The sequence below is a fragment of the Anopheles ziemanni genome, chromosome 3 (assembly GCF_943734765.1).
Source record: "Anopheles ziemanni chromosome 3, idAnoZiCoDA_A2_x.2, whole genome shotgun sequence".
Lineage (NCBI taxonomy): Eukaryota > Metazoa > Arthropoda > Insecta > Diptera > Culicidae > Anopheles > Anopheles ziemanni.
In genome coordinates this window covers 45,033,677-45,059,172 of record NC_080706.1, presented here as the reverse complement: position 1 = coordinate 45,059,172, position 25,496 = coordinate 45,033,677, and the positions used below count along the sequence as shown (strand labels likewise).

Here is a 25,496-nt window from a genome sequence, read left to right as displayed (position 1 = left end):
CGAAATGCACTTTATATTTGCATAAACAATTATGGAAACCTTAGATTCGAAACCAATGGAATCTGATAGTACGACTGCGAGACAGGAATATTAAACTAATTGAATGCCAATTCATACATTTTATAGCAGCAACCGACAACTGACACATGAGCTCTGGAAACGGAAGCTCGGATGGCTGAGAACTAATTGAGCCATTCGTGCCGTAGCGAAGACACCGGGCAAACAAGAATGTGTTACCACAACAATCGGACCCTAATGAAGCCGTCGAGCTTGTCCGCAGGCAGAAACCCGAAACTACTGCTCGGTTGCCTTCTCCCGGGGAAAAACAACACCCACCCACACACACACAAACACACCCTCGTACACCAAACACAAGCCTGGTACTGAACTGTGCGTCTCGATTTCAGAGCAAATCCAAACATATGCTAAGAAATTAAACATTCCCAAGCCCACACTCTTCCGCTCGGTATGGTACGTGGCGCTGGCGGATCCGGATGCTGCGCTGCGGCAAACTTTCCAGCGTCGGAGACTCTGTTGCGGCCTCTGCTGTTATTGTTGTTGGTGCTGCAGAGGGTTTCTGTTTTCTTGAAAAGCGACAACACTGTTTTACAAACCAAACGAAACGACATGCATGGAATAATGAAAAGTGCCAGCCTGCCGGGCATAGATGGAGGAAAAGCAATTCGTTGGAAGGGGGGCGGGAAAAACTTCGTGACCTTCGAGAAATGAAAACCTCTTCCCCTCCGGCAAAGACAAACCACCATCAACCGATGCAACCGATTCGAATACACCATCAGGTGTCATTCAGACTCACTTTCGGCTTACGTCTTCTAAGGCCGTACGTCTGCCGCTCGGTGGAAGCTGACTGTATCGAGTGCCAGATCCTTGGTGACGACAACACCTTTGTCCACAGCTCGCACCACCTCCCTTGCTCCCTCTCTCCTCCGCACGATCAGGGCAAGCGACAGGATGAAAGGTGACCTGGTGAACATTTTAATGCCGGCACAAACCATTTGTCTCAACAACTCAAAGCGTTACGGTATTTTGCTGCGCCACTTCAATCTGCTTCCGTTGTCGGAAGGAGTAGGTGTCAGTCAGGTACGACGCTCGACCCGGTTCTTGTTTTTGCACTCTCCCATCCTCCCGGGGCGAAGGGTGGTGAAAACTATCCGGAAAATTCATGACTGAAATGAACGGTTGTACGTAAACATTGATGCAAGTGCAAAAGGCGAGGAAAGGCAACACACACACTTGAACGTACTTGAAACGGGACACTGAGTTGGCATGAGTTGTGCTTCAATCCGTTGTGCAAGTTGCTTTACTTTTTTCAACTCTTCTTCTGCAACTTGGCTACCAAGAGTTTAAGTACTTTTTAAAGGACAGTTTTTGTAGGCAAGACGACACAATATTTTAACATTCTTATTTAGTGTTGACCATTCTTCATCTCCATAAAAAATATAGGTACTATATCAATCTCACGCAATTTTATAATTAGTTACTCATTGTAAAGATTATCTTTTGATAGTATGTTTCATCTGATAATTGTTTCACTAAATTTCTTAAGCACTTTTTAAACAAATCAAACCATCAAAACTAAACTCAACATTTTAAAAATGCAATCAATTTGACTAACTTCGATTCTGTTATGTTTAGTGTAAACCCAATAAATCGATTGCACAGCTTTCATTCAAGTAATGTATATTTAACAGACATTTTACACTAATTTAACAGACATTTTAAATTTTGCAAAAACAGATTTGAAAACTTCTGTTTCATCGAGCCCAAAACTACTTGTACGCAGTCAACAATCACAAACATAATATACTAATTTCCACTTGTTTTAGCTAACCTGTCAACAGATCAGACCTATTACATCACTTCGGATGTTCTACGGAGCTGTTTGAACTGACGTTACTATACGCTCATTTTACTGTCGTAAAAACGTAATTAACTCACAAAGCACAGGACCATTACGACCGGTCACTACGGAAGATTAGAAACCCCAACGAAACCACACACACATTCAAAAGGACGATTGTGCAAACACATTCTTCTACGAGGGAGCAGAATTAACACACAAAAATAGCCACGGTACCTTGGAATGTTGCATAAAGGATGAAGCATCTCTTGCCACCGGATGCGAACCCTTAGTGTTGGCTCGCTTTTTTTCCCCTGGCAGAGAAGGTAACATCCTTGTGTCATGCTTTTCATAAGGATGCTCTCATCAACGTCTGCGTTGCGTACAAAGGCCCGGTTTGGTTGTCCTTCAGCCGGTGTTTCTCGGCACTCGCTTGACAGTAAGCGACCACAAACGGCAACCATCCGGGACAGTGGCCTTTTTAGACGACACACACGACTATTTAAAGCTGTCATAAACTACACATATCCCAGCAAGATGCACTATCGCACGCTGAGTGTTTCATTTTCATCGCTTCCAACGAGTCGCTCCGTTCTTGTGTGAACAGAAAGGCGGTAGTTAGATTTTTTGTGTTGTGTCTGATGTGTTATTTAAAAGATTATACCGGCCTACTCCGGCCGACTTTACACTCTACAGGAGCAAACGTTGCACGTTGAGAAATGAAAGTTTCAATAGCATTATTTCGCATTTAGGTACATCAAAGCGTAAACAATAAATATTACATTACTTATACGCAGACTTAGGCAACTGAAAACAAATCCACACACACAAACATTTGATTCCTGAAAGGTCACACGATAATTTTCTGCAGTGAAAGGGTTAAAGGTTCAAGAGATCTGATTGAGCAAGCGGCACCAAGCAACATTAACTCTTTGCAAGATGGCGACAATTTTCCGTGAAAAGAAAAAGATGATTCGAAAAATAGCTTCACCATTGCCGGCTGACATTGGCCATGGGAAATGGCGTAGAGCATATCTCACAGGCGGCATTTTTCCATTCCCCTGGAGGATGGCGACGTTTTCAATCGAGAGCAACCTTTCCCACCCCCATAAACTCATAACGTTGCCCGTTGTGAAGATGGAAGACTCGTTGGAACGATTCCCACCAGGAAGTTGCCTTGGTGTGTGAATGTTCCGGGTGCACGGTTTTGGTTCAAGTTTTCCCCACAGAACACGAGTCGCTACATTCTCGCAGCGGGACTGCATACGTGGAGTTCGAAATGGATGACACCGGCCGTCGACGATCGGTTCACAAACAATCACACCCCACGTTGCAACGAACGAACCAGAAGGTGGAAAAGAACTTTCCCGTTGCTCGCAATCGAACAAAACCCGGATAGCATGGAGAGTTTTCAAGCGTTCTAGTACGTTTGTGACACGATGCCGGAAATTGAGGGTACATTTCCCGCCACAAATCTGTACCATATTGAATGAGATCTATCTTCGAGGATTGGTTGGTGCGAATGACAGACGGGAGCGCAAAGCATGAAGATGATGATGTGGTGCTTTCCAGAACTATCAAAAGCGAACGGACATCGTGGCAATCAACGAAACGTCGAAGTCGCATCAAGCACATCCAAAAAAAAACACACCTTTACCACATTAGATACCTTCCAACCTGTGCGTAATATTCAGGTCTTGGGGACGAAGATTGTAAGAAAATTTTATACATGTTTTTCAATCGAAAACAACAACATCGAATTTGTCGAAAAACTAACAATAAACATTTCTAACTTTTAAATCAAACACTTCAAATGTTTGTTTCACACTTCTATTCATTTCAATTAATAAAACAAAATGATTTAAGATATTATTTCAAATAATAAGGTGCAATTAAGAATTGATGTTCTTTAAAACATTATGTTTGAATTTGTGATTTCCGCTTATGTTACCTTTCAAAAGTTGAATATCCTATTTTATTCCTTCACTTTTGACTCCTGCAATAATAATTCCCGGTCAGTAATGCTTCCCAAAACCAATTGATCCTTTCAACCCTTTTCCAATGACCGGAAGTTGTGTACAATCTTCCACAACAATAAATCAGCGCAACCGGAAAAACCCATAAAGCGATCAGGAGTGCATGAATTATCATACAGAAACGCACCACCGTGATATATTCTCATCTCGTACCTTTTCCAAAATTGAAAAAAATATTCACCCTTTCACACAGATATTTCAACGGTTATGGAGAATTTGCATGATCGTGACAAACGTCGGCAGAAACACGGTCGATGCGAACAACTATCCGATTCAAACCCATCGCTCACCGACGCTAAGGGAAATTCCAAATCTGGCCACGCTTGCTCACGGTCGATTTATTCGACATTTAAAATCATTCGAGCAAATTTACTGCGGCGCCCTTACGCGTTCCGGCCGGGCTGGGACGGGACGACGGGTGGAAAAATTCAAATCGAACTGGCGCAAGGTACACCACACACGTGAGCAACATAAATCTGGCTTATTTATGAGATGCGAATCTTTGCCGTGCGTATATCACGGCACCATCGAATAGATTGACGTTTAAATACACCGTGGCAATTGTGGCATAATTAATATCGGCTGCTAGCACGACCGAGAGACGGTCTGCGATAGAGTTCAACACACACACGAAATGATCGAGACCGAAGCTTTCCAAAGAATTTACTCCTGAACATCAATCAGTAGCATGGGAATGGGGCGCACCGATGTTTGATGCGGAAACTTAGATTAGAGCAGAAGAGCAAAAAAAAACATAGAACGGAAGGATATCGTAGCACTAGCAGAGGAAATGGGATTTGGCAAAAGGGCAAGGAAAACCCCCTACCATTTCCCACGCTCCGCAAGTATTGAACGAGTCTTGAATCATTGCCAAATTTTACGCATCACCTATCGCCGCCTCGTAAAAGGGCAAACCGACGCAGTCGAAGGGATGAGAAACCGGTCCCACCCTCAACCCCCTAGTCACCCTTTGTTCGTCACCTCCGATCGGCCATTATTGCCATTGATGGGTGGCAAGGAAATGAGCGTTGCCGTTCCGGAAGTTCCTCTTCTGTAATAATAGTACGCAGACGTTGATCCATTTCCTTTCGCCAGGCAAGCGTAATGCAAATAAAAGCGAGCCTTTTCAGGAGTGCGCCTTGAATGACTTGAACGAAGTGGGCGAAACTGTTCATTCAAGGATTCAAGGAAAAGGGATCTACGTTTCTGCTTACCGATAAGATGGTCGATAAGCTCCATATTGCGTAACGAGTAACGAGTGTCATCGAACGTCGGACGGAATGGGTTTTCTTTCTTAAGTACCACACCACATAGCACTATCGGTGTCGACAGCATTAACATACGTTTTTGCTCTTTTTTCTACCAGTTAGTAAATTGTGTTCTGTTTTGTAAACTTTGAAAACAAACATATGTATAAAAAGTAATACTACTTGTTACCAGTTATTACGTTATTGATTTTGTATAGGTTTAAAATCAAACATAAACAGTAGTTTAAATCGACATTACATCCACTTTCACACCTCGCAAAACAAATCAACCAGGAGCGCAAAAAGACCCTCACCCATGACCTTCTGCTCAGAGGGAGGGCCAACTTTCACAGCCGTAAACCTCGATGGGCTTCAGGGCAGCAGCTTTAAGATGAAAGCAGCAGTGCGTCAACTGCGTTGCCTACTGATACCGACAACATCTTTTCCACAACTGGCAAAAGTTCAGTGGAAACCTGGCAAACCGAATCTCAGACCCTTGGCTCGGGCACCGTTCGCAGCGAGAACATCAAACGAAAGCTTGGCCAGAGAGTTAAAGGGAGGCAACACTTTTCAGGCTGGGTGTATTAGCCGCAAATGAAACTTTACGACTTTCTGCAGCCGGTTCTTTGTTCGTTTCAGGCTGTTATTTGCGATTCGTTTAGTTGCTCTCTGTAGATTGAGCTGCGAGGAACATGCATTCCATTGTGTATGGGGAACATAAATTCTTACCCATCTAATCGATATTGGTCTACGTAGGTAAGCTCTTGCAGTCGTTTAAAAATATTGAATATTTTGAAAAACATATATAAAAGAAATGAAAACTAATTTTTGTCGAACCTTGTAAGGTAACAAAGGCACGTTCATTATGTTGTGCCTCAAAGCCAATTAAAATACAAAATATAATAAAAGACTTTCTATTATTTTAAAAACAACAACGATACCTAAGAACATTTCCAAGCCATAAACAACTTTCCAGATTGTAACCTAAGCGAAATGCAACGTCCATTAGCACAAATAACCATTACAGAATAGCTAAATAATGCTTGACGGTTTCAAAATTATGAAACGAGTATGCTCGTCCCGCCCGAAAGTGGTGGCAAAGGAAATAAAATAATCACATTAAAAGACGGTTAAAGCCGGGGCAAGAACGGCTGCAGCGCCCTTGCTCTGGCTTTACATTTTTCTCTAGACAGATATTTTATGGCAAGCAGAAGTGTCTCCGCTGCCTTCGCAGTGGCCGTGCGCGTACGAAGAACTTGCTCGGTGCAGTCATTATTTTTAAGGAAAGGATGCGAGCGTACTAAAGCTTTACGAGCGAACGCAATCCCGGAATGACACTTGCAAAGTGGGTCGAGCAGCGTGCCAAGAAAAAGTTTTGTGGCAAACTATGGCACTGGCGGGGGGGCGGGGCGAAATAAAGACTGAAGTGTATACCATCCCGCGCACACTAACGCGTCCCGATGTGAGACTAACAAGCAATGTTTTGAAGAAAACTGAAGAAAATGGTGTCTTAAAAAAACATATTTTGAAATTTGAAAAATGACAGATAAAAGCTGAAATGGTTAAATAAACCATGTTCCCTTAAAACCGCAGAAGGAAAACTTTCTTAAGAATTATCTTGGTTTTAGTGAACGGGCCAATTTTCGGTGCCATTAGTACTTTCATAATCTCCCTATATTTAAGAGTTACTTCCCCTCCCGGAGTTACTTTCAATTGCAATGACCACCAAAATAAAGAGATAATTACCACACTGACAGAGAGAATGCTTGCTTGCCAAAAAAGCAGAAAGGAAGGTGACATAAAAAAAACGTGCTAAATGAACCGTTATATTTAACGTTCGACAAAGCGGAAGTTGTTGGTTTTAAAAGATGGCTTAATTTTACGATCACAAGCAAAGGTGCAATTCCCCGACGGAATAACCTTCTACCAAATAACAACGGACTCAAAAAGCCAACAACCAGCGAACTCTGCTGCATGGTTATCGCTTGCAGGTGTTTTTATGAACTTTCGATTCCTTTCGCTTCAAGCATAAAACCCCAAGAACATACACAAGGTGTTTCCTGTTTCGTTCGAAAATTATGCTTGCTGATTGTTTTAATTAAAAGGCCGTTGTTTTTCACGAAACGGGTCAAATAAAACTGAGCAAACAGGGCTCACAATTTACATCCTTCGGTGGCGCAAGCGGAAAACCATGCACAAAAGCGTCATCTGCAATACGGCACGAATAAAACCCACCAGGAAACCGCATTCGGTGTGCAACGGCAATGGTAAATACAAAAAAAGTGAATGAAGGACAAAACATTTGCTTTTAACACAAACTTTTTACCCGTTCTGAGTTCGTTAATAAGCTCGAATCTGGACGAGTGGGGTTTCCCTGGAACATAGTCGATGGCGGCGATAAAAACAGTGTTGCCAATAATTTAAAACATTGTTTTTTATGAATGTGGGAACAAATAAAAACAAAACAGAGCGATGCTTTTTCCAGAGTTGTGGCTTCATTAATATAGGTTTTATATTGACATGGAAAAATGTAAACCCACATTCACTGCGTGAATGATTATGTAAGAAACGTTTAGTTTGAAATCTATCAAAAGGATTTTTTTTTTTCATTCCTGTTAGCTTTATTTCCCCGTTTTCCAATCACTTGACTTGTTTATCTAACACGATGTCATCTTCCTTAACTTTCCTTTTTTCCAGCACATTTGGATTGGTCAACGGAGGCTAATTCGTTCTTCAAACATCGTTTCACATCGTACGCGTCGTAGGCACGCGGACATACAGCGGAGAAGTGGGCAACGCCAACTCGTACAGCTATGTGGCGAGCGCTATGAATTCATAAAAGTTTGCCTTTGCGAGCTTTTCCTCCTGTTAGTGTCACTCTAGAGTGTACCGGTAAACAACGTCGCCGTCGTCGTCGTCGTCGTCGTCCCGCAACAAGGTGCAAATAATTAAATAACGGACCAGCGCCATTCCTATTCGCGAGCCATCGGGTGCCAACGAGATTCCAGACGCAACTGGCGCGCTCGACGTCGGGTGATAAAAATCCTCACGCTTCGCTACGCTCGGCCAAAGTGACGTTCCCATTTTCCGGCTGCGGCAGAGCGCTGCCTCGTGCAAAGCAGTGAGCGCCAAAGGCGGCGGCAAAACACGGCGAGGTCAACAACACAAAAATAAAAGCACGGGGAAAATCATCCTCACGGAATTCCGACACCATCGCGCACTCACCACCACAACCCGTGAAGCGTATGAACGGAATCGATCTGCACGGCGGATTGTGATCCCTTCCCGAGTTTGGTTTTCCACCTTTTATCTCTCTCTCTCTCTCTCTCCCTTCCTGTCTCCTTCCCACACCTTGCTATCTGCCCGTGTATCTCTTTCGCTCTCGCTGGCACTTTCGCACGTCACTCGGAACGGGGTTTCCCTTTCCGCCACCGGGACGGATGCTGCAACGCTCGCTTGGGCTGTGGAAAATTTTGCAAAAACACACCATGCGAGGCTAAAACGTCAGTTTGCCACCATCGGTCACACACCAGCTGCGAGCGGATAGGAGGCTGCCTCGTTACGACACTAACAACACACTTCTCTTCTGCCCTCTACGGCCGCTTCCATCGTAGGATATCTAAGCTCTCGGTGTGCGCATAACTACACACAAACACACAAACACACACATACACATTCGAACTACTGCATTACCACCATTCTTGGGAAGGGAAAGCTATCCTAACGAGTATTTCACAAGGAGCGACGCGAGAGTCAACGACGCTAACGACGTGTGGAGAGGGGGAAGCGACAAGCGCCTGCGAAACGGGGGGAAAATAAAAAGCAGAATCTGGTCGTATGTGACGCACTCAGCAATGTTCCCGTCACCTGTTGCGTTGCCGTATAACAGTGTAAACAGTGGTGATGCGTGTAGGGTTAGACGATCAAGATCCTCGATTAGTGTGTGTTATAAATAGGTGAACGAGATCCGTTCCTAGCAACGATAATTTAACAGTTATTATAGTAACCAACACCGAGACATTGTGTAAGTTAAAGAAACAAAAGCGGACGCGAGAGGTGAAATTACGAGTTTGACAAAAACAAAACATTGTGGTACGCACCTGGAAGCATAAAACATTTATAGAATAGAGAAGTGTTAATCTGCGTAACGTGAGATGTGAGTGGTGAACACTACAAGGTGTAAAAATACAAACGTTTGTACAACAACACACACTATTATCAACAACCTATATCAGAGAAGCATATTATGCCAACGTGCTGGAAAAGTAAACCGACGGGCTATGTTTGTGATGCTGTCAGTTCGCACAACAACCTCCGTTCGTGAACGGCACGCCGAAACGGTCCAGAAGGCAATCAACATCAACCAACTCATTCGCAACATCAGCAACCGAAAGCACCCTCGGACCGTTGAACCATCGAAGCGCCCGCCGCAGCAACCGGAGCAGCCAGCGCAGCAACCGGACCAACCCGAGACAACTATCAGCAGCATCATCAAACGGACCAAGTACCACAACCGTCGCAGCAGCAACGCCAGCAGTGGAGCACGGGAGAGTCCAGCCAGACCGGAGCTCAACAACGCCAAGCAAAACAGCGGGAGTAGCGGTAGCAGCAGTACCAGCAGCAGCATCAGCTGTGGTGATACGCCGGAGATTGGATACCAGCAGCAACAGCAGAAGCCGAAGACGATCAACATCGAGCGGAACTGCAACAGCATCCGGCGGGTGACGGAGAAGATCGACAAAACCGTGCACCTCATCGGAACCGTTGTGCCTATCGTGACCGGGGGAAAACCGACCGGCGATAAGCAACACCAGCACCAGCACCAACACGAGCAGCAACCGGTGACACTGTGTACCATCTCGCAGCCGAGCAAGTACCAGCTGCCGAGCGAAATCCGCGAACTGTCCGTCGAGCTCGCCAAGCCCAGCCAGTTCGAGCAGAGCTGTGCCGCCGTCAAAGTTCAGACCGAGCTCGTCCTAGCGGCAACCGTCGGGCCCACGATCAGGACGCTGACGGCCAAGGTCGCCACGGTGAAGTCTGCCCCGCCGACCGCCACCGGCTATTCGATTGCCCCGCCCGATCAGCCACAACAGCAGCAGCAGCAGCATCATAGCAACGCTGCCAGCAATCTCAACGTCAACCAGCAGTCCGACGCCACCGACAAGGGCAAGTCAAAGTTTCTGCTGCCGGAACTGAACAACTTTCGGAAACCACCAACTGTACAGGTAATGATGATTTAATTCGATTTCCAAGAGAAATTATTTCAATGGAGGTGCCTGGTGCTTCACGTAAAGTAAAAAGCATTCGATTTATTTCAGTTTTCTAATGGAGCGACGAACTGTCGGACTTATCACGAAACTGAACAAGAATTTAAAGTCATGAATACGGTACAAATATAAATTGCGCCATCAAAGTGCCGTTTCGCTGCAGAGAGGCTAGCAAATGGAGGCGCCTGGTGGCTTGTAGAAAGCAGAATTAAACATACTTTTGCATCGTGCTAACATATGGTCCACGTTGAATGATGATATTTTTAATCATAAAATTTTTCTTATTATTATATTTAAATGCAACAAACTTTTTTCTCAATATAAACATCATCAAACACAGTACAAATCTTGAACTGACAGAGTGATGCTTTAAACATATAAACATTGGATATATTAACGTTGAATTACGCAAGGAATGTTTAAAGAAAATATTGTACCACCCTTCACAATTTTATTTTAAGTGGTTTAATAGTTTTTATCTGCAGCAAAGCAAATCAAAAAAACGTTTAAAATGCATAATGTACACAAATTTCGACAAGCACCAAACCACCATTTTTGCATAATTTTACAAACATTTCCCATACGCAGGTACCTGTGGCAACTATACTGAACGACCTTAGCCCAGTGCCTGCGCCAGTCAAAGTTACCAATAAAATTACCAACTCAAACCCTATGAGTCCTATGACCCCCGCCGGGCTACAGAGTAACTCGCCGGACGTTAAGGCCATGCGGTAAGTAGCACCGAATGGAACGAGGAAACCCCAAATAATATTATCAATAATGGGAAGCTAATAATGTAAACTTGATGATGCCGAAATTCATCAAACCTTGATACACATTCAAAACGCATCCATCAGAAGTAAATGAGATTTATTCGGCCGACAATTTATCAATTACAAACACTTCCACAATCCAATCAACGATTTCGGTCGGTTTCCGAATAACGCACCGCGAATAATTACATTTGCAAGGCTTTAATTAAAATCGACTCCCCTCCGCGGGCTTGGACCAAAATCAAGAACCCAATGTTTCGTGCGAATACCACACGGTCGTATAATTCCTATTTTATCAAAACCCCAGACCTGACACACAGTAGGAAGACGAGGAGGAAAAACGATCCGTACGTATTTTGTTCACCGCTCACCGAAATTCATATTACTTCAAACGGTTTTATTCTCGCAAATGTGCGTGACTTGTGCGAATCTTGTTTTTTTTTAAGTTCTATTCCCTTCGTTTGCCGTATGTGTGTTCGCCCAATCCATGTGTACGCACACGTTTCGTGCTCGACAATATATACGACTGTTGGCAAGTTGCCTTTCTACGAATTCGATTTGCGTGCAGGTTATAATTTCGCTGAATATCCACCAATCGATCGAATCGGGGCTCCGTTACCAGACCAGGGCTGGAAACGCGAATCATATTAGAATGCAATACATTCCAGATGATACCGGTCATGAATTTCCGGGGTAAAATTATGGACGACTTTAATGTGATTGAAAAATATTATGACGCTTTACTTCACAGACGTCGGTTCGAATTTCGACACCGTGCGGTAAATTAATGCGTGTTTACACACTCGGTTTTCATGAGCGTCGAACGGGTGATTATGAAATCATCGCCCCGCCGCAATTCACGGAAATTTCAAGTAATCTAGATGTTTACATTGTCGGCGGGCACGAGAAAAACAACAGAACCTGCTCGAAACATAATTTGCACGCAGATGTGGCGCATAATAGAGAAAACGATCATTATCACCTGCTGTTATGGTTATGCTTTTCTAGAAGAAATAAATATACACAACCCACAAAAACAGTTAACAAATTAATTGCACAACACCGGGACGGACAAAATAGAGTCAATGTTTAAAAATATACAATAAAATTGCGCTTTCCTCAAATGTCACGACCACTTCCCACAAACAGGTACTACAGATTGTGGATATACACATGCAACGCTGTGCTCCTGATGGCAGTCATTGTATTCTGTGGCGTTGCTGGTAAGATTCTACTCTCCGACTACAAGCGCCTGCTAGTGAACGGATTAAGTCTGACGCAGCCCAGTTTCATTTATGCTTACTTGGCTTTGCTGGTGCAATCAGGTAAGCTTTGGCGAAACTTCCCTCCCGTGGGGACAGTGGGTGCGGTAAAGTTTCCCACTCATCCCATCGGGCGATCCCTCGGGATGAGTGCTGCGAAATCACCAGGCCGAACCCATAATCCCCTCCAGGGAGGGAAAATATCGCGAGGTGGCTTAACGTCAGATTTCAGCACCGATTTTTCCCCCTCCTTATTGGCTCGCTCGTCTTTTCCTCTTCTCGTTTCTCCAGGTTTCCTACAACTGATAGGGTGTCTCGGTGCCTTAAGACTGTCGGAGAAATTGTTAAACGCTTACTGGTTACTTTTACTCGTATTGTTGATAGGGGACGCCATGTTAGGCATTTTTTGGATGTTCAAATTCGACAAGGTCATACATGACCTCCAGCCAATGCTGAGGTAAGTGAGCGATCTACAAACATTTCGTGTTCTATAAACAATATTGCTAAACTGTCCCTAAGGCTACTATGTATTATTTACGAATATCAATCAATATCAACTAAAAAAAAACAATGTACCACGAAACGAGTGAAAAGCAAACAGGACAAGAGGAAAATATATTTTAAGCGATCCAGTTTCCACTACGAACAGGTTGCACGTAGCTGAAAATATCATTCCTAGCCATCCAGCATAGGCTTCCCTCGCAGCGATCGCGTGTACACCGCATGTACAAAAGATTAAATTTTCCGAACCCCGAAATGTGAGTTCCCTTCAAAAGGAAATTTCCTGCGATGGCAGTTTTGGGGCGATGTAAGCAGATACTTTAGGCGCCATTTGCGCGAACCCATGCCGCCCGCAGCCAAACGGCTGAGCAGCAGCTTGCTCGGCTAAAAATACGCCAAAACGGATTACGGATCGTAAAAAGTTGCTTCGAAAAGCACGTCTGCTCTCTCATCGCGCCCCAAAGCAAAAACGGCGTCATCGACGCCATAAGAAGCTTGTTTGCTTTGTCCTCCTGTACTTGCGTTCGCGATATCATATTTTAGCACCGCGCTCTGATTACCGCCTTCGTCATACAACATTTCCCGACCGACCCGACCGAGGGTGGACATGCCGGGGCGCCATTTTGTTTGTCTCGTCAGTGCGATCAGAATAAATGTGAAGGGAAAGCGTTCTGTTTTCTCCTGTTCATCGTTCATGGTTCAGGTTTTTCTTTTCCATTTTCTTCGGCCCACTCCGGTAGCAGCAAGCCCCTCAAGAGGGGGATGACGAAACTCCCGCTTTAGTACTTGATGCACATTTGCATTATCATTTCAGATACCGCTTAGCGCATGAATATGGAAATTCGCCCGAACTGACCGAACTCTGGGATCGGCTGCAGAACGAGGGACGATGCTGCGGAGTCACCGGACCGCAAGTAAGTACACCGGCCCAGGCCTAATGGCAACGTGCGGCGCGCCAAGATAGCGATCGGGCGGCTTTTCCTCTCTCTCGTTCCCGTTTTCCCCCGACCCATTTCTCGAAGCTTCAAAGCAGCGCGATTATGCAAGCGCTCGCAATGTGACCCGAAAATAGAACGTTACGCCCACGGCGGGAAGGATAGTTTTGGGGCTCGGCTCGGATTATGAATACTGATTAGACCCGTTGGAGGTAACGGCCAAACTAGCCCCTGCCCAGCTCCCGGCGACCGAAAGGAAATGGACCTGAACTGAATTTCAACTATTGGGCGGCAGGCGAAAAACGTACTACCGGTTTGCTTGTTTTACATCGCTCCGTTACAAGCACCTCCACGTAAGGGTATTGCGAAAAACAACATTCCATTACCATGATGGGCCTCGCAATCGTCGCAAGTACCTCCGAATTTCTATTCACAAAAGACAGCACGGTTACTTTTTCCTTCTTTGCGTACTTATTCATCGGAACCAGAACGATGTCAAGTGGTTGCAGTATTTGTGGAGTATGCCTCCTATAAGGCCAAATCCAGGAGTTAACGAGAGGAAACAGCTGCCCTTGAGCGGTTAAAATCTCGTCTGTAGTTCCAACATAGGCTAAGTTAGGGAATTTCATGTACATGTAAAAGCTACTGTGCCATGCACATTATGCGACAAATGCGGAGAAAATGTGCATATTTGTTGACATGAACATGGAAATATGCACTGCCGGGAAACCCTGGCATAAAGACCACATCCGCTAGCAAGGAATGAATTGGAGTGGGTGTTTTTTTTTTCTCCACCACCATGACGGGAAAAATGGTAGCGATGTGGAAAATCCAAATGAACTTCCGTCGTTGTCACCGTCTGCAGCTTTCGTTGCATAATAGGATTCCGATTTGCAGTTGCAAGCATGTGCTAATAGTACCCTAAAATGGTCACAAGCGGAACAAACGTGCTTCAACCGAAAGCCCCACCCCAACCCCAAGTGCACACATACACACTCCACTTTTAGTAACGATTCGGAAGTTCTAATATTACACACGCCATCCATTTGATAGCGTTGTTATTTTGCCACCGCTCCTCGGCAAACAGTTTTCCTTCCGCTTCCCGGGGATTATGTGGTCGATTGAAAATGCGAAGCTAGGCAAAGGTTCCAAGCTGCGATGAAATGTGATCCTACGGACGCCTGCGTAACCGGATTTCGGTCTAACCGTTTTAATCCGCCCGCATGTAACGTGATCCCAATGCACGGGGATCGTATAAACAACGCACATTTTAATTGAACCAAATTGAATCCGGGAATAGGGAACGGTTTTTATTTTCCAATTACGTGCATTCAATCGCCTATTTTTATTTTAATCCAGCAATTTACACGCTCTATCGCCTTCAAATTGAGTTCTCACCAATGAACGGTAAACTGTCAATCGAGACGGAAGAGAGTGTTTTATTGTAGAAAATATCGTACTAAAATAGTAATTTACCCAGTCGCATTAAATTACTATCAAAGTCATGGTTGGTAACATTTTTCCAAAGCATCGGAAAAAAATTGCAGTCAAAATCAAACAATTTAGATTGAATGTTATCTGAAATCAATATCAATTCCAAGAGAAAACACGAAAGCTACACATGTTTAACATGTTCCATCCCATCCTTTTCTTATTACCAACGAACTGGAGCAATTATTTGCATGTGTCATGTTGGGGGAGGCTACAACACTACTTTGCAAATCCACTCTTTTCCAGCAAATTTCGTTCAAAAGGTTACAATTTCCTACTCGTATGGTCCAGGCTGGGTTCTATGCATACTAATCGGAATGGGGCAGAACGCAAAAAGAATTTGCGACGCAAACCCATTTCCGGACTAAAACAATCATTAGTTTAACCGGCTCGGTACGGCCTCGCTCCCTTCCCAGTTGGAAGCGGTCCAATTTTAAATGGAAGATATTTTCTTCGCTTACATTTTAAATAGCACTCCACATACCCGAGGAGGGTCGGGCCCGTTCGGTAATCCTGACCCCTAAAAGGTCCTGTAATTACTTCATTCCCACGATTATCAAGGCCCATTGCTTTCGGATCCTTGTCAGCCCCGCCCCCTTTCCCAGGCACGAGCTGTTATAAAATCCTCCGCCGTTCCTGCATGGGATATTAGGGACGGAGCGAAGGCTCTTTCTCAGCCACGGTAACAGCTGACGATTAGTGTCGCTGTAAGGCTTAGCCGGGAAAAGTTTCCAATTTTTCGCTTTTCATACCGGCAATTTAGAACCTCTTTCGCCCGACGTAAGATGCGAAAGTAATCTCCCACAATTACTGGAAAGACATTTTTAAAAGGATCTCTTCTTCATGAAGAAGGCTTCGGAAAGATGGTATGCACCCGATGGTGGAAAGAGAAGAAAAAGTATGCTAGCGAATTAGGAAGGTTGGGAGGAAATTTATGATACAATGGTGCGGTTGGTTCTACCTTTCAGCTTTACTGTATTTTTTGTTTTTGAGGGCTTAGAGGACAAAACAGATTCGGTAACTGAATAGTTCTTCCAAGGAAATACTCCCAAAAGCGAGCGATCGTCGTTTAACTGTTGAGATTGTTCTCTTACTTGTCCAAAAAGGTTCTGTGTAGGTGGCTTGTTCTGGTTAAATGACAGAAACAACAAAAGCAGTCAAACCAAAACATTATCGACATCGCAGAGAAAATAAAACCATCCCACGTGCAGAGACCGATTTACATTGTTCCACTTGTTTTGCTTTGTTTTCGTTAAGGACTTCGCTCTGAACGCCAACCGAACGTACCCGACGTCCTGCTGCACGTCGGACATTACCGAGCAGATCAGCATAGGGCGTCGTCCGCTGGCGTCGGCCATCGTGTTCCGGGGTGCGGACGACCCGACGGCGGCGGTCGCGGCGGCCACCGAACTCGCGGCCAGCACCCTCAAGGACACGCTGCTGATGAGCCGCAACTTCAGCGACCTCAGTGATTCCTGGAGCCTCATAACGGCACCCAGCAGCAGTAGTAGCAGCAGCATCAGCAGTAGTAGTAGTAGTAGTAGCATTGGCGTCAGTAAAAACGGTAGTAGTATAGGTACCAGTGGTACGAGCGGAAGCAGTACGAGTGAGGCCAGCGGTAGCATCTTCGACAGCACGTTACCCGACGTGGCGGACAGTATAGCAGCGGCCGGCCAAAGCGATAGCGGTAGCAGCAGTAGTGATAGTAGTTCCTTCAGCATCGCCAGTTCCACCCACGGCAGCAGTGGGAACAGCTTCAGTTCCACGACCGGCAGCACGTCCGGCGGCAGTGGGAGCCCGGTGGGGGTCAGCGGTAGCAACTTCGTTTCCGGTGGCGAAACGGAGGAAATCAAAACGATAGTAACGTGTCGGGCGGTCTATCCACAGGTAAGTGCCACTCATAGCATAGGATTTTCTACGAAACCATGGTAATTCCCATGCATTATTTAAATAAAGTGTAGGTAAAGAAACTGTGGTTTCAAAGCTACTACAGTACTTTACAGCCGGTGAAAATAAATGTTGTATAGAAAAAATGTATTATCTTCTTTGAAACACCATTTTTTCAAATTTGCCTATGAAGCTCCAAGTTGTTTCTAGCCTTCTATATTTATCTCTAGCAGAAACAAGCAAAAAATAAGTTGATAGGTCATGAATAATAATGAAGCTTTAAAATTATTTAAGAATAATAACTTTCATGTTTAAACCCTTTCTAAATAACAAATATTTTAGATAAGTTAAATCTGAAACTAAATACATTACTGTTCAGACCAGTTGTACTGGAAACTTGGAGAAAAACATCGATGCGATTTGGTAATAAAAGATTCCTATCCATAACTGGCTTTGACAGTCAACTTCTTTTTCTTCTTCTTGGCGTAACGACCTCTTGGTCATGCCGGCCTGTTAAAGGCTTACGAGACTTGTTTCCCTGTTGTACGAGGATAGTCAGTCCTCTCGTACAGGGGAGGGTCCGGTCTCGGTTGGGATTCGAACCCACATTTTTGACAGTCAATATTTGGATTGATAGTCAACTGAACGCCTGAATTTCGATGAGTGAAAAACTGAAAATGCCAATAATTTGACGAACCAACCATCCCTGACCCTTCTACGAAGTAGGGAATGTTCACATCAGTTATATTTACACCGGAATTTGAGAAAAGCTTTGACTAAAAATGCCTTCCAACGAATGTATACACATTTTGAGCTGATAAACTTTACCACTTGGCACGATATACATTTAACTTTGCAGCCAAACAAAACAACACAAATTTCAGATTGATGGCAAATAACATGAAACTTTAATTGAAACCATTCCGAGAAGCAGAAACATTTCAATCAATCGGAATGGATGCCATTTTTGTTTCTGGATGAAATAAAATCTAGAAAAAAAACAAACTCATAACAAACATCGAACGAAAGTATAAGAAAAATAATTGATCAATCGACCCGAGCCCCGATCGCATCGGAACCGGTTTCCATTCAAGTGCACCGATGCAGTCCTTTTCTAGCCGCTCGGGAGTACCAATGACAGAATCAATACAACCCAGCACAAGAAACATCAATAAGCTGCAGTCGGTTGGAAAAACAAAATAATACGCGAGGTTTAAAGTGCGGCAAGAAAAACTAACATTTACCACCTCTCGAGGGCGAGAAATGGGACTCTACACAGCACAGCATCAAATAAACAAAGCGACGCTGTGGCGGACCGACGAAGCTGTGTAGGAATCGAGACCGGAGAGAGATTTTTGCCCCCAAACCGACCCCCGCTTTAACCCAACCCCGCCCGGATGGCCCGAGAAAGCGTGCGCCAACAAAACGTCAGTTGCAATTTATTGCATTTTCCGGTGATGTTATTTTTGCTCTCGCAACCCCATTCGATCGAGTCGACAGCCCATGACGGATGGTTGTTTCGCCCGGGACGTTCGTCGGCAGAAACACAGGACCGCTTAATGCACAGCTACAAAGCAGCAGCAATCTTTTCTATCCTACTTTTACTATTTTTTTCTGTTCTTCCTCCCCGGGTTGAGCTTTTGTCCATGTTCACTTGGGCACAGTGTTTGCTTTTAATTAAACGTTCCATTCCTCTCTAGTTTGCCGACGTTTATCTCCACCGTCGTCGTCGAATGTCTGCACCAGAACTGGGACCAGAAACAATGGTGTCTCTGCGACCCTTTTCCCTTTCCAACACCCAATTTCCAATCGATGATAAAAAAAAATCACCACCATCCGTAGCCATGGTCTCAGTCATCATCATCATCATAACCAACAATTCGCACTGGGCACAACCTTGCCTTGCCCAATATAGTTCTGGTCACAGCTGCAGGTGCCGGCCTATTTCTACGTTCGATACATTCCGCCTACACTCGCACGGTGAATTTCAATTTTACTCAAAAGTTCGTTTTCGAAAGGAAAACAACTGGCTGCTGCCAGCTCGCATGGTGACCGAGGGTGGATTTTATATTTTTACAGTTCTCAAAACAAAGGGCTTGACAGTGGCATAAAGAATCGTAAAATTCACCGGAAATGCACTCAAGTGCATGTACACCGCGCAAAAGCGTTTCGTTTTCCCGCACTAAAACGGCCCACGATTAACTGGCCGCTTTGTCAAGCGGTGAGTTCTTTTGGTTGATGGAAGATAAAAATATTATTAATTCTCCTATTTTTACTGCCCCTGTCAACTGGAGCCTGTTGTTTATTGTTTATTACATTATTATAACGTGCGGACATCTTTCAGTCGTGTGGAAGGCAGAGTCGAGGCCCGTTTTTAATCCTCGATTCGGTTCCTATTTCGGTTCTCCAGCGGTATTTTTTCACATTAAACTGTACCATTGTACCGCATTCTCAAATTGGCACTCGATTGACTTTTTGTGGTAGAATTTCATTTGGCATTTTCGGTATTGAATTCTTCACGCGTAGTTGTGCGGAATTTGGCTGCCGACTTCCACCGTGGACTGCGTCGAAAAATGTATGCATTCGAAATGTCATAAATCATTCCGTGGAAGCAGATTTACGCATAACCGCTTAACGAACACTTAACAAATTAACGAATAATTCAAACATATCTTTCGCGTTGCGTACGCCTCCCGGTGCAGTCATTTTGCCTTCCAGTCAACCACCTACGGAACGGCTCACAAATGGTGGACATGAAAAATTAATATACACATTTTAATTCTTGAATAATTAATGCTCAAACAAAACCCACCGTCGAACCCGAAAAAGCGGTGGAGATATAATTCAATTGCTCATGCATACGATTTTTGCCGTTTTGCCCTCACTCTCTCACTCTCTCTTTCATGGTATATTTATTAATCGGTCTTTTTCGACCGCCTTTTTGCTTCTTCGCGGTAGGGCTGTGCGGATCGGATCGTGTCCTGGCTTCGACACACGGCCGACATACTGTTCGTACTCGGCTACTGTGTGATAGCGTTCCTGAAGCTGTGCTTCCTCGGTATCCTCCGGTACGAGATCAAGGAAATGATTCAGAAGATTAAGCTGCTGCAGACGGAAATGTCCGGCGCAATACTGAACGGGGTCGACTGCGACCAGCAGCAGATCCAGCAGGTAAGAGAACCCAGCAACAATTCGTCCGTAGTAGCCCTCAAGTGATTCGTTAGTGAATGCATAGGGAGGAAACCATTTTAAACCATCGCACACAGTAACATACGAGCGGACGTTGAGAGAGATGTGCACGCTTTGAAATGCCCAGCTCAGAGTATCTGATAATAGTAATGGCTCTTGATTCGCAAACACTTTAAAAACAAGTTCAAAGAATTTCTACAGCAGCTATTCTCAACTTATTTAAAGCGGCAAGTCTTAACCAACCAACCATTGTCATCGAACACCAGCACCAGTTAGCAACTCGTTCATTCCAAATGTCGCGTTTGCAATTCACTTCCCCTGAAATTCATTCTTATCTTACTTTAAAAATCGAATAACCGCATTTGCTTTTTTCCACTGTTAAAAAGTTAGGGTGGATTTAGACACGGGAATTCATTTTAACGCAACATATTTAAAAAAATATTTTTCTTAGTTACCGTAGCTTTAAACTTATCTTATCGTATCATTTTTTTTTTTTTGTTAAAAATGATAGTCAACAGACGGTAAAAATAGTGACAAGCGCTATAGAATGAAAGTATACACTGTGAAAATAGCAAAGATAAACGCTTTTCTTTTAAATCAAGCTAATCAAGTCAATTCAAAAAATTAAAAAAACGTTTGAAAAACAGATAAGTTGATAATTGCTGTTCTAGAGTATGAAATTAGTAAGTCCCACCCGTCACGTGATGCTGCTCACCGATTGATTCATTTCTCTTTTTCTGCTTTCTATATTTATTTTTTCCAACATAAACAAATCCCGACTGCTTCGATGCAAAACCATGCACGACTGCACGCACGCAATAAAACCCCGAAACCACACATTATAAAAAATATTTAAAAAAAAACTACGCACTGATACTAACGCCCCGAAACTGCACTGATAACAAAACCAACTACCTTCGCTGGCGCTGATGCTGATGCGCGGCACAACAACACGTGCAACTAAAATCGCAACTGGCGGCACCGATCAACCACGTAACGCACCTGCTGGATGGCTGGATGGGTAAACCGGGGTCGGACGGATGTTCGATAATCACCCGAATGTCCGGCATTAATATTTATACCAACCACGGGGGACTATAAAAAAAAACGGGTTACCATTACCCATCGGGTTCGGATTGTATCAAAATCAGTTCACCTTATTGCAGCAAGTGACGAGCACCTCGGTGAACGGGGGCATCCACGCCGAGCCGAAGGTGGGCAATCGGGACCGGGAGCGAACGCGCGTCGGCTCGGCGGAAAGCGAACGGGAGTCGCTGCTGACGCAGGACAACACTCCCAAGCAGATGCTGAAGCACAAGCAGCTCTACACGTGCATCAACGAACAGCAGCAGCAGCCCCAGCAGCAACAGCCACATTCATGCAGTGGCGGTGCCGTACCCAGTGGAAGTGGGGCTGCTGCGGGTGGAGGTGTTGGTGAGGCCGCATGTGGCTGCGAGTCGGACACCAACTCCAACTGTGCGCTGCTGGTGGAGGACCCGAACACCGCCTCGCTGCTGTCATCCGCGACCGGCACGACCAAGACAATAAACGGTAACAACAACTACGAGCTGTGCGAGTTCGACGCCAAGGTGCCCACCTACAGGTAAGCCCTCCCCAGTGCCATTACTACAGCACCCTTCGATCATCCCATGTTGTATTTGAACCCACAAAATCTCTCGTATCACCAATCAACCCCGTACTAGCGAGCGGTCATATCCCTGCACACGAAACAACCAAGCTCTTAGAGCAACCAAACCCACCTCCCCAAACACAAACTACGTGCTCCAGTAGTCGCTCCAGTCCATGCCCGTGTTCCCTTCGTTTGAAAAACCAGCTTCAGCTGCTATACCCACTGTGCTAGCTCGATTCCCAACCGATTAATGTAGTGTCAAACCCGTTCCTCACCCCTTGCGGTGCATACGTCTCAGGGTTCCGGTTGTTAGACTCGAACAACCACTAATTTATATGGAAATCCCGTATGCATGCACCATTCGTCTGACACAGCTGGTATCAATGCTCAATAAAGCACACAACCCGCCACCCTCCGCCGCATGCACGTACCTCTCCGGCCTGTCGGTTTATTGCGTTGCAAACGAGTCCTAGCTTTGTGACTTGGTGTCAGATGGGTTGCTGCAAGGTTCTTAATTGAGTCTTCAGCCGTGTGCATAATGTCCCAGACGGGTTTTTTTTTTTATGTGGCACGACATCCCCTAGTGGGACAAGGCCTCTCTCCGAAGAGAGTTTGTGTGACCGAAAGACGGTATATTATAGATCGGTGGTCAGCGGTTCGTAATACCGGAGGGTGCCAGACTCGAGATTCTATCCCATACCTGTGGTGTGGTGTTTCCTCGCGCTACCGCTGCGCCATGGGCACCCCCGGGAAAAAATATAGGTACTCTTAATTGTCAAGTAACCGAAAAAGGCTTCTGGTTTGATTTAAGAATAAAAATAAAATTATTGAACCAAATTAAGATTATTTGAATCATAGAAACAACATTTCTGAACATCAGCGAAACAACTAAAAAACAGGTTTCGCTGAAGGCTATCTTATTAAACCATGCGTTTTTACCATCTCATTTGAGTGAAACGGCTAAGAACTAACCATCTAAGTTTAAAGTTCTCTGGATTGCAATAAGTTATAACAGACCACGGTCAGCTTAGCAGTAAATTGACTGTGTAAATTTGTTCACCCAAAAAGTTTTACGTATAGTACCAGCATAGAGACATCAATTCTGAGGTTCCTTTCAAAAGCAGCGTCAGCATATTGTACTACATTGTCACCAAAGGACTCGCAAACGAATCACTGTCGATGGTTCCTTCATTGATGGCAAACTGTTTTCATTTTGTTCCGTTCCTCATGCAACGCAACCCGGTTCCATTCGTACCATCGCCGTCGCAAGCACTGCCGCTACCGATGCCAATATTTTCACCTCTTCCTCGTTTTCCGCTCTCCCTCGGCACCGTCGTACCCACCGGAGGTACAAATGTACGCGCTCGAACAAATTCGTCCAGCACCAACCGGCCAAGCAGGTCCAACAGCGTCTCCTGCAGGAGGCGTGATCCCTAGCGTAGCGCCTACGACGACACTCGGGCTGGGTGCGCGCATGCCGCGAAGTGCTCAGCGCCGCCAGGGGTATGCGGCGTGACCCAGCGTATCGATCCGTCGCCTGCACCATCCCCCCGCCAAACACCACTGATGGGCCCGTCGCCACCATCGACGGTGGCATGAGGTAGTAGTACCATCAAAGAATCGCTTCCGGCGCGGCTGGGGCAGCGATGACCGTGGCACTCGCCAGTTCGATGTAGCATCGAGAGCATCAAGAAGATGGGCCCGCGTCCGCTGTTGTTTGCTGCCGTTTGTTTGCTAATTTTCCGCTGCTACCGTTGTTTTAGGCTTTAGTCAATTCTTTAACAGTATAATACTATTGGAGTTTTCAAACCATCAAATAAAAAGTGTCAACATACTTCATGCTGTCGCTTAACACTGGCTGGCTGGTTACGCTTCGTATTTAACATTCAACCATTATTCGGAGGAGATGTTTCTGGGTTCCTTGTTGACTCGCAGCCAACATGAGACAGCGGTTTATCATATTATATTTTCTTTAGTCGTTGCCACCCAGTTCCAGCGTTTCGGAGCCTAATGCTGTTGGGTGCATTGTGTTCATTTATCCTGCATCTCGAGTAGTCGCTTCGAAGCAGATAGTTTCACCAAGCTGGTGTTCGATGTAGTAGTCCGCGTGTACTAGATGTGTTTCTAGAAGGTTTCATGCTCCAACCGTACGCCATCTGCAATGCAACGAATAGTGTAACGTAATTAATTTGATAGCTTTCGCTTGTTTCGCTTCGTCAATCTTCATGTTATCGCTTACTACCGTTTAATGCGTTGCTCTTTTGCTGCAATCGGTTGCCACGTATCGTCACTGATAGATGGGATTTCTTTTCTCTTGTCTTTCCCTCGACGTACGATGGTCGACTCGACCCTGCTAGACTGCTGAACGCCCCGACGGTAACTAAGATCTGACTACGGTATTACCTGGAGCAGCTGTTCGGCGATCGATGGCGCAAGTCGCGCCCGAACGCCAACCGACCACCGGGATCGGGACAGCAGCCGCTCTCCGGCAGTGAATCGCTAGACGGTGCCGGCACTGCCAACATCCAGCCGACGTCCCGGGCCAGCGGCAGTGGCACGAGCAGCCGGGCAACGGGGTCGACTGCCACCAACACCACCACCACCACCAACACCTCCGGCACGATCGCCACCACGGTCCTCGGTGGTCCGGTGCCCGGTTCGTCCAGCGTTAGCGGTCCAGGCCCACCGCCTGGCGGATCGGTCGCTCCGGAGAAAGGGCCCTCGTCGGCGGTCAAGTGTACGCTCGTGCACCGACTGCATGGCGTTGCCAGTGCCGACGCCGAGTGTGGCCCGGCGGTGGGTAGTACGAAACGACGCCAACAACGCTCCCGCATCACGTACGATCGGGAGCAGGGAGTGCGGTTCTACCGGGGCACCGAAACGACCGACAGCAACGATTGTGATTGTGAAGATATTTAGAGGGAAAAAGGAACGAGCAATCCGAGCACCGAGCGAGAGGATCCTCGAGAGTGGGGCAAACAAACCAAATTAGTGTAGGGTTAACAGAAAACTGTGTTCCGCCGCTCGCTGTCCGGCACGAAACGATTATGTATGGTGTGACGGGACAGCAGGTCCTCCGACCTCGGCGGTGCCCTGGTGCTCTTTTCCTCAAGTGTTTGCAACGAAAACCTGTACTGAGAAGCCTTCCTTTCGTCGGTTCCTTTTGAGCGTGGTGTGATTACGGTGGCCTGCGTCGTGCACTCGCGCACAGATCGGTGCGAGAACGTGTACGAAGAAAATATTAAGTGCGTCTGTGCAATGCGATCGGGAAACAAAAGCGGTAGAATAGACTGTACGACTGTGTGAATGTACGATCGGGCGATATAAACGGGCAGATCGGATTCGGGCGCGAGTTACCTTATATATCTAATCTTAGCTAAAAGAGATAAAAATGTAGCCACTTGTCGAGCGGGAGTCGAC

At 45.5% G+C, this 25,496-nt stretch overlaps 1 protein-coding gene across 1 annotated transcript; it reads left to right on the top strand.

The window, feature by feature from the left end:
• Nucleotides 1–9,421: 9,421 nt before the first annotated feature.
• On the top strand, nucleotides 9,422–24,467 carry LOC131286795 (uncharacterized). The gene is made up of 10 exons (XM_058315795.1): nucleotides 9,422–10,366; nucleotides 10,997–11,139; nucleotides 12,331–12,506; nucleotides 12,735–12,900; nucleotides 13,759–13,858; nucleotides 16,628–16,880; nucleotides 16,947–17,257; nucleotides 20,216–20,428; nucleotides 21,598–22,049; nucleotides 24,434–24,467. Exons 1-10 carry the CDS (start codon nucleotides 9,422–9,424, stop codon nucleotides 24,465–24,467), a joined length of 2,793 nt encoding a protein of 930 aa, XP_058171778.1.
• The last annotated feature ends 1,029 nt before the right edge of the window (nucleotides 24,468–25,496 follow it).